At 41.8% G+C, this 9,582-nt stretch overlaps 1 protein-coding gene across 2 annotated transcripts; it reads left to right on the forward strand.

The window, feature by feature from the left end:
* Nucleotides 1-694: 694 nt before the first annotated feature.
* On the forward strand, nt 695-8,876 carry LOC103641142 (probable LRR receptor-like serine/threonine-protein kinase At1g56130). Of its 2 annotated transcripts, none has more exons than XM_008664510.3 (25): nt 695-785; nt 935-1,085; nt 1,362-1,548; nt 1,801-1,872; nt 2,038-2,106; nt 2,200-2,271; nt 3,846-3,917; nt 4,244-4,315; nt 4,396-4,467; nt 4,756-4,827; nt 4,923-4,994; nt 5,078-5,152; nt 5,262-5,333; nt 5,430-5,495; nt 5,605-5,670; nt 5,769-5,813; nt 5,895-5,959; nt 6,047-6,426; nt 6,510-6,708; nt 6,792-6,950; nt 7,044-7,162; nt 7,294-7,504; nt 7,594-7,825; nt 7,913-8,063; nt 8,156-8,857. In XM_008664510.3, the coding sequence occupies exons 2-25, from the start codon at nt 959-961 to the stop codon at nt 8,516-8,518; spliced, it is 3,090 nt and encodes a 1,029-aa protein (XP_008662732.1). In that variant the 5' UTR covers nt 695-785; nt 935-958; the 3' UTR covers nt 8,519-8,857. The 2 variants fall into 2 exon arrangements, with proteins under 2 accessions (XP_008662732.1, XP_008662731.2); XM_008664509.3 differs by having other exon boundaries at nt 780-860; nt 8,156-8,876.
* Nucleotides 8,877-9,582: the final 706 nt, after the last annotated feature.

Below are 9,582 nucleotides of genomic sequence, written 5' to 3' on the forward strand. Positions count from 1 at the left end.
CAAATCTGAATTTTCCGAAGAAATTCAAATAAACAAACTAAATGTACTAGCTATAGAAAAAACTGTTATAATTGTCCCAAAATGGTACATGTAGGTCTACATAGTGTAGAAACATACCACAAAAATTTTGGTGACCAAAATAAAAAAAATTAAAATATGCTTTGCCGAGTGTCTACAGAGGACACTCGACAAAAACTATGTTTGCCGAGTGCCCGATATTTGACACTCGGCAAAGACTGACGGCCGTCAGTTGTAGACGGCCGCTAACGGCCCTTTGCCGAGAGCCATGTTTGCCGAGTGCTTGACCCTCGGCAAAGAAGTCTTTGTCGAGTGCTCGGCTGTGCCGAGTGTCCTACACTCGGTAAACTAGCTCTTTACCGAGCGCAGGACGTTGCCGAGTGCGGCACTCGGTAAAGCCGGATTTGCCGAGTGCCCGATAAAAAGCACTCGGCAAAGCCACCGGCACTCGGCAAAGGCGCGAATTCCGGTAGATATACTAATATCTTTTGTAGAGATCTTCACATTAAAACCTGCACTGAAGCTAGCGTCGTCAATACCAGTTCTAAATTAACCGTAACAAAAAAATTGTTGGACTGAAGCTGCATACTCCGGTAGTGTTGCATCACCTATCGACCGAATTCACCCCATGCAACTATCAATTAAAATCGCATGCATCAAGGAGAGCACGAGATTAACAGTTGGTCAATGTTCAAAGTCGCTGCTGGCTCTGCAAGGATAGGAACGTAGTACACAAAAAGTACTGCCGTCGCTATCGCTCTCGAGTGGTATGTATGAACCTGCTGACAGGGAGACGACAATCAGATGCGCGAAGGAAGAGAACACAACGCACGCCGCTGCTAGTCAGCTTTCTGCATGATGGTGATTGCTGATATTTTGATCCTTAAATAAACACCTTTTATTTGCTTCTCTGCAGAGAACGAACGAGGGAGCGAGCGAGATGGATATGGCAGGCCGCAGCAGGTGCAGGTGCAGCAGCCATGGACGACTCCTCTGGCTGCTTCTCGCGTGCTCGTGGGTGGCAGCCGCGAGAGGCCAGCAAACAGCACGGACTGATCCAGCCGAAGGTACGTACGTATATAAATGTGCATGTCGGCGTGTAGTCTCTCCAAGACCTATATATATTGGCAGCTAGCCCCTCGCGCGTGTAAATCTCATACTCTAGTAGTAGTAGTGCTTGCAGAAACCACATCTGATATCTCCCACACAAATTTCTTGTGCAAGCTAAGTGAAATCCTACATGTATATGATGTGTTTTTTTTTGGACGGACGCAAAATTTTCATTCGTGCGCAAAGCATATATTATATACTATATTTTTTTCCGTATGCGTGCAATTGTGCAGCGGCGGCACTGAGCACGATCCTGGGGCGATGGGGGCTGAAGGCGTCGCCGGGGTGGAACATCAGCGGCGAGCTCTGCAGCGGCGTCGCCGTCGACGACACCGACGTCGACAACAGCCCCACCATCAACCCGAGCATCAAGTGCGACTGCTCCTACGACGACAACACCGTTTGTCACATCACCAAACTGTAGGCTCTTCCTCACTTCCGATCCTCATCCTCATCCTCTCCGGCTCTCCCCCTCCCGGACCACCCGCGTCGATCTGCCACCGGAGCTCACCCACCGTCTGCTCGACGAAACGCCTGAGCGGGGCTTAATTGTTACGTTATTGACTTTGGCACTGGAGAAACGTTTTTCCCATATAGACGCTCCTTGTATTTCAACCTATATATGTATGAGATGATGTCTCGATCGCTTTGACATGTTATTTGCTTCTGCAGGAGAGTGTATGGCTTGAATGTTGTCGGCCAGATACCAGCCGAGCTGGAGAACCTCACCTATCTCAGTAACCTGTATGGCATCTAACTTGTATATATTCTCAAGTTTCTTTTTTTTTCTGAATAAAGCACTCCCAACAATTATTCACAGTAATGCCCCCATATTTGTCTACCAAGAATCAGTTAACACTGCTACTTTTTATCTGGCTAACTGGCCTGGTGGCTTTGATGATGTTTCAGGAACCTGATGCAGAATTATTTGACAGGTCCCGTGCCTTCATTCATCGGGAAATTTCCCATGCAGTATTTGTAAGGATTATATTTCAAATCTTTCTTGTGCCTCGTTTACTAGCTAGCTACTGCTTTGTGTTAACCATACTTTTTTTTCGAAATTTTTGCAAGATCTCTGGCTATCAATCCGCTATCTGGAACACTTCCAAAGGAACTTGGGAACCTTACTGATCTTATCTCACTGTAACAGTTCTCCACTTACTTTTACTTTAGCTGATAAGTCTACTATAACTATAAAGCACGAGAACCTTACTGATTTTATCTCACTGTAACAGTTCTCCACTTACTGTTTACTTTAGCTGATAAGTCTACTATAACTATAAAGCACGAAAACCCAAGACGTTCAGCTCAAAACAAGCGACTAGCTTGTACCTAGAGCACATGTATGTTTGTGTCATATAAAGAAGATATACTATAAATACATATACTAATAATTGGGGAAAATGTAATCTTGGTTGAATAAACATCTCATTTAAGCAAAATCTACCTATACGATATATATAGAATCTGTAGCAATGTACGGGTAACTAACTAGTTATACATTAAACATGCTAACTGGTAGTATCGATGATATTACGGTAACTGGAGAGGTTGTAGGGGTAGGTGACCATTGGCTAGGGCTCGAACCTTGCCATGAGGACGCACATGCGGGAGAGAGAGAGAGCAGGAAAGGCACACAGGAGAAGCCTAGCAACAATTTTGTTGCTTTGCTTGATTTCCTCAACCATTGCTTAGGAATATTTATCCCTTCCTAATACACACCAATCTAGGAAATAAACCAATCCTTAAACTTGTCGCTAAGTGTCAACCCGGTCCATAAACTTTTAAAGTGTGCTAACCCGGTCCTTAAACGATGTTTGGGTCTCAATTACATCCAAACAGCGTTTATGGAAAAGAGAGAAGAGATACATGCTGACATGTGGGGTTCATATGTCAACCACGACTCGTATGGATGTAATTGAGACCCAAACAGTGTTTAGGGACCGAGTTGACACTCTTTAAAAGTTTATGGACCCGGTTAACACTGAGCAACAAGTTTAAAGACCGAAAATATATTTTACCCATTGAAAAATGAACCAATCAAGGATAATTGGGCTTGGCCTTGTTGCCTAGCCATCGATGTGTTGGTGTCGTACGTTGCTACTTGACATTGGACTATATTTAGTACTAGGTGAAAAAAACACACATCTTCAAATAATAAATATTGGCACATCAATATCATTCCCACCTTTTATATGGTGTTTCAAATGGCTCACCCAACAAAAAAAGTATGCCTATTTTCTGTTAGAGTAAAATACACTGGTGGTTCCTAAATTTGTAGTGTTGTATCATCCCAGTTTCTAAACTCCCAAAGTGTACATTTAATGTCCCTAAAGTTGTGAAGTTGTATCGTTCCAGTCCCTAAACTCTCAACATGTACATTTGGGTTCTTATACTTGTATGGTTTTGTGTCATCTGGGTCTTTAAATTTGTTTTTTGGTGTCATCAAAGGTCCAAACTCCAAAAACAAGTTTACGAAAAGAGGTGACACACCTATAGAAGTATAGGGACCCGAAATGTGCATGTTAAGAGTTTAGAGACTGTGACAATATAATTCCATAAGTTTAGGGATCTTGTATGGGCATTTTGAAAGTTTAAGAACCGAGATGATACAACGCTATAAGTTTAGGGACCGCCAGTGTATTTTATTCTTTTTGTTATTAGCATTATATACATGTCATGTGTGTTGCAGTCTAAACTACTTACTTTTCTTTCAGGGGCATTAGCTTGAACAACTTTACTGGTGAACTTCCGCCTGAACTGGGCAACTTGTCCAAACTGGAGCAAATGTAAAATGCATCTTCACAACAGGAATTGCTCATTTTTATCGGCCCGCACAATTTTAGGCGGCCTAGCGGTAGCCGTCGAAATTAATGGTTACTTTTGGGGGTTTCTATAGACCACCAAAAATTACGGTTACTTTCGGCGGCCATTGCTCTAGCCGCCAAAAATTAACGGATAAAAATATCCCTGCCGCCCTTCTCTTTTTTCTCTTTCTGTCCGCTCGCACGCGCGGTCCGCAATACGCCCAGCCGCCACCGTTTCGCCATTGCCGCAGCGAATTGCCAAACTTCACTTCTGTAAGATTTAAAATTTAAGTCAATTACTTTTGCAGATATTTTGACAGCTCTGGCTTCAGTGGTCCATTCCCTTCAACATTCTCGAAGCTTAAGAACTTGAAGATCCTGTAGGCTCAATACAGCAGCAACAAGTTATTTCCAATGTAACATCACACACTTAGCGTAATGTATTTTCTTGTGCATGCAGCTGGGCATCGGACAACGACTTCACAGGAAAAATACCTGATTTCATTGGGAACCTGACTCAGTTGGAAGTTCTGTAAGACTACTGTTAATTCCTTCACACAATCATTCGGTACAATTATTCATGAACCAATATTTCTTGGAAACTGTGCAATAGGACTTTGTGCATTTGTTCTTTTCTTATGCATAAGCACACTAACTCTTTTCTCTTTTCACTCCTAATAAAAATGTAACACATTTTCATGTGATCAGATCAAACTGGCCGATAAAAAGTCTTGATACTGTGTGCTTAATAACATTTTCAAATGGCAAATTAATCTTTTAGCAATTGGCTTAATACGAACAAAAACTTATGAACTTTTAGGAGATTTCAAGGAAATTCTTTTGAAGGCCCAATCCCAAAAAGTCTGTCCAATCTAACCAAATTGACAACCTTGTAAGTACTTCTTTCGTTGTTGTCCCTGTTCCTTTGATAGTTGACAAGGTCAAACTTGTCATGGGAACTGATTTGTTAGAGATCTTGATGTGCAGACGGATCGGTGATGTTGTGAATGGGAGCTCTTCATTGTCCTTTATCAGTAACTTGACATCTTTGGATGTCCTGTATGCGACATACTTTCGCTGTAAAGGTACTGTTTCATATCTTGGCAGTGTAGATGGTACTGACATTGGTTATCTTTCTACAGGATATTAAGAAATTGCAGGATATCTGATACTCTTGCAACAGTAAATTTTTCTAATCTAGCTGGATTGACCTTATTGTAAGTATTTCATTATATGCCATTCTACAAATATCTGTTGCTATTGCTTTTCTTTCAAAAAAATCAATAGGAGCATCTTTTCAAGTAATATTTATGTCTCATGGCACAGGGACTTGAGCTTTAACAATCTCACAGGCCAAATTCCACAGTCCATACTGAACTTGGACAACCTTGGATTCTTGTAAGGGATTCTTTGAAGAGATAATCTTCATAATACAACTGAACTCTTACGCTGACACTTGTATGTTTTGTTTGTGATGAACATTAACAAATTCAGGTTTCTCGGAAATAACAGCCTTTCTGGAAGCCTGCCTGATATTAAAAGCCCTTCACTAAACAATTTGTATGTCAGGAAATTTTAGTGTTGTCGAACATAATTTTATATTTTTCTAATTACTGAAACTGTGTATTTATTTTATCTATAGTAATTTTTTATTTTTACCATTTTGTAGAGATTTTTCTTACAACCAGCTCTCTGGTAGCTTTCCTTCTTGGGCTACCCAGAATAATTTGCAATTGTAAGTTGAAAGTACAAAAATTTCCTTGAAGGGCAAAAATATATATATGCTCAAGGTTTTATCACTCGGTTGTTTGACAAGTTGATTTTTTTTAAAAGGAACTTGGTGGCCAACAACTTCATTCTTGGTAGCAGCAACAACAGGTACTTTTAAATATATAGCCTTCCGAGAGTTGTATTTTTTAATTGAGAGCATTAACCTTCTTATTTTCTTGAAATGAGCAGCATTCTGCCTTCAGGCCTAAACTGTCTCCAACAAGATATTCCTTGTTTCCGTGGCTCTCCGGAATGTATGTTTCTGACTCTTTACCACCTTCAGCAGTTCACATGATCTCAGGGGATGCAATATGGTTAATATTTATAGTTCTTCATTGCAGATTCCTCCATTGCCGTAGACTGTGGAAGTAACAAATCATTTAGGGGCTTAGATAATACTTTTTATGAAATGGATCCTACAAATATTGGAGCTGCATCATATTATGTTACTGGTCAAACAAGATGGGGTGTTAGCAATGTTGGAAAATTTAATGAGGCCCCAAATGGAAGTTATACAATAGATAGTTCCGAGCAGTTTCAGAATGCACTGGATTCACAACTGTTCCAAACAGCAAGGATGTCACCATCATCGCTACGGTACTATGGCATTGGACTTGAGAATGGAAATTATACTGTTGAGCTTCAGTTTGCAGAGTTTGCTTATCCAGAATCACCCACCTGGCAAAGCACTGGAAGGAGAGTTTTTGACATATACATCCAGGTGCATATCCCGTCCATCATAGATCAGGAGTTTTTATGTTTCCTAGCCAAAATACTTTGTTATCTTACTAGACATTTGTACAGGGTGGTCTGAAAGAAAAGAATTTCGACATAAGGAAGACGGCTGGTGGAAAATCATATGTTGCAGTATATAAGAAATACAATGCAACTGTGTCCAAAAACTTCCTTGAGATCCATCTCTTCTGGGCAGGCAAGGGCACTTGTTGCATTCCAACTCAAGGGTATTATGGACCCATGATCTCAGCATTGAGTGTGACACCAAGTACTGTCTAACCCAATCTATGAATAGTAGCTTGTGATAAGTATCCTGTTGAATGCTAATAATATCAAATGTCCTTTTTTCAGATTTTACTCCTACTGTGCGAAATGGTGTTCCCAAAAAGAAAAGCAAAGCAGGGGCAATTGTTGGAATAGTAATTGGTGCTTCTGTCTTAGGACTAGCCGCCTTAGCTGGAATCTTTATGCTGGTACAGAAGAGAAGAAGAGCAGCACAGCAGCAAGAAGGTATCAAGTACATTTATAAAGTAATTTAGGCATCGAATCTTACAACTGACTGGTTCTGATTCTTTCCCATTTGAAATGAAACAAAATAAACAGAGCTTTACAACATGGTGGGAAGGCCAAACATCTTCAGTAATGCTGAACTAAAGTTAGCTACAGATAATTTCAGTTCTCAAAATATTCTTGGAGAAGGCGGATATGGACCAGTTTATAAGGTTACTCCCTCAGACAATTTACTCTTGCAAATTCGTCTTTCTAATATTTTCTTGTAGAAGTTGGTAACTAATTCAGCTATCTAGAAACCTCTGTGGTCAATCATATATTTAACTTTATGTTCTTTTCGCAGGGTAAGCTACCTGATGAGAGGGTAATAGCTGTGAAGCAACTTTCCCAAACATCACATCAGGGGAAAAGCCAGTTTGTGACAGAAGTGGCCACAATTTCTGCTGTGCAGCACCGCAATCTAGTGAAGCTATATGGTTGCTGCATTGACAGTAGCACCCCCCTGCTGGTCTACGAGTACCATGAGAACGGAAGCCTTGATCGAGCACTCTTTGGTGTGCTCACTTTCACTCATCACCCTTAATCACATTTCTATTTATATAGAAAATACATTTCTCAAGGTTTTCGTTTTTTCAATATACAGGTGACAGTGGTACGATCCTTGACTGGCCAACTCGCTTCGAGATCATTTTAGGTATTGCAAGAGGCCTAACCTATCTTCATGAGGAGTCCAGCGTGCGCATCGTGCATAGGGACATCAAGGCCAGCAATGTTCTACTTGACACCGACCTCACGCCCAAGATTTCCGATTTCGGGCTTGCCAAGCTCTTTGATGAGAAGAAGACTCATGTCAGCACTAAAATCGCAGGCACGTTGTAAGTGCATTGATTCCACCCTTGCACATATTGTGTATATAGCTGCGAATGCTGATCTGACTGAATATCCTCCTATCCGTTGTCAAGTGGCTACCTGGCGCCTGAGTATGCAATGAGAGGCCATCTGACTGAAAAGGCCGACGTCTTCGCCTTCGGGGTATTGGCAATGGAGACTGTCGCAGGTCGACCAAACACTGACAATTCCTTGGAGGAACACAGGATCTATCTCTTTGAGTGGGTACGTACGTAAGCTGATCAAAATATTCTCAAGCCCAAGAAGAGGCATCAGTTCATTCTTGTAAACCTACTGAAGCGCTCTATGGTTTGCAGGCCTGGGAGCTGTACGAGAGGGACCAAGCACTTGGCATCCTGGACGCAAGGATCGAAGAATCCGACGGTGAAGAGGCAGTCATCAGAGTCATCAATGTTGCGCTCCTCTGCACGCAGGGTTCGCCTCACCAGCGGCCACCGATGTCGCGTGTAGTGAAGATGCTCACCGGAGACATCGAGGTGCCTGAGGTGGTGACCAAGCCAAGCTACATCACTGAGTGGCAGCGCAGGGGTGGGAACAGCAGCTATGTTACCAGCGGCTACTCTGGCGACACGACCGGGGAGTTCAGCGTGCAGAGGGAGACGACTGCGCCTCTCACCCCGTCGCCGGCGATGACTGGAGTCATCGACGACGGGCGGTGATTTGATCGCAGGCTGATGCATGCTGGGTTTGGTTTGATCTCAAGGGAAAATCTTTGAACCATAGTTGATAAAGCGCGGTGCGCGGAGAATAAGAGTCAGCTTTACATGCTACTTGGCTGGGTTAATGATAGATATCATATAACATAACGTAATGTAATGTAATATGCTACTTAGCTAGGTTAGTGATAGATACGATATGATATGCCATCACAGCCTTGGCGTTCACCGCCTCTCCACAGTGGCGGATCTAGGTTTTTTATACAGGATGTACCGTAATAAATTTTTTATATGCAACTGTATATACAGTTTTATAGTAGATTTGATAAAAAGTTTGATAAATAGATATAATGTTTAGCAATCAACAGTTAAGTACGAAAGTTGCACACATTAGAATGCAAATAATTCAAACATATTATAAAATAGAAAAAAATTGTACAAAGTAAAAAGCCTCATAGTGTCGGTTTTAATAATAATTCAGTCTACAAAGTGAAGACTATCTACATGTTCTAAGATTTTAGCTTTAAACACGGTTCAATGTAAGACCAGAGACACACGAAAGCTGCTTCTCTGGGATATTAAGAAGTTCAAGATACTTTGAATACATCATGCAACACGAATGATTTTGACCATATTAGAGACACCTAAAAAGTATGGGCTACATGTAGTAAAAGGTGAACTATAATGTTGGATGAATAAAATACTAATAGTACATATTGGTTTTTCTATTGTTTTGAGTAGACATGCAACTGCAAACAGCATGGTTCGGTTCAGCACTAATCATGAAGATATGTAGACGTCGAAGGTCTAGTTTGGGTACTCTAGTATTGACCTTAATCCACATGTATTAAGGTGGATTGGGGTGTAACTTAAACTAATTTACACCCAAATCCACCTCAACACATGTGGATTGGTGCTAATACTAGAGTACCCAAACAAAGCCGAAGTGGGAGCCAGAGGCGGCGGGCATCGGACGCAAGGGAAGTGGGGCCACGGGGACCGGTGCCTGTTGCGAGCTGCGATGTCCTGGCACTGGCCGCTGGGAGGGGCGTGGGCATGTACGGGGT

This window comes from Zea mays, chromosome 10 (genome assembly GCF_902167145.1).
Source record: "Zea mays cultivar B73 chromosome 10, Zm-B73-REFERENCE-NAM-5.0, whole genome shotgun sequence".
NCBI classification, from domain to species: domain Eukaryota; kingdom Viridiplantae; phylum Streptophyta; class Magnoliopsida; order Poales; family Poaceae; genus Zea; species Zea mays.

What these genes read in the sequence shown, in the direction of transcription:
- LOC103641142 (XM_008664509.3), top strand. Translation starts at nt 792, where the DNA reads ATGAACCTGCTGACAGGGAGACGACAATCAGATGCGCGAAGGAAGAGA. An exon ending in TTTTTGACATATACATCCAG is followed by an intron (nt 6,427 to 6,509) that starts GTGCATATCCCG and finishes ACATTTGTACAG; the next exon opens with GGTGGTCTGAAAGAAAAGAA. An exon ending in AGCATTGAGTGTGACACCAA is followed by an intron (nt 6,709 to 6,791) that starts GTACTGTCTAAC and finishes TCCTTTTTTCAG; the next exon opens with ATTTTACTCCTACTGTGCGA.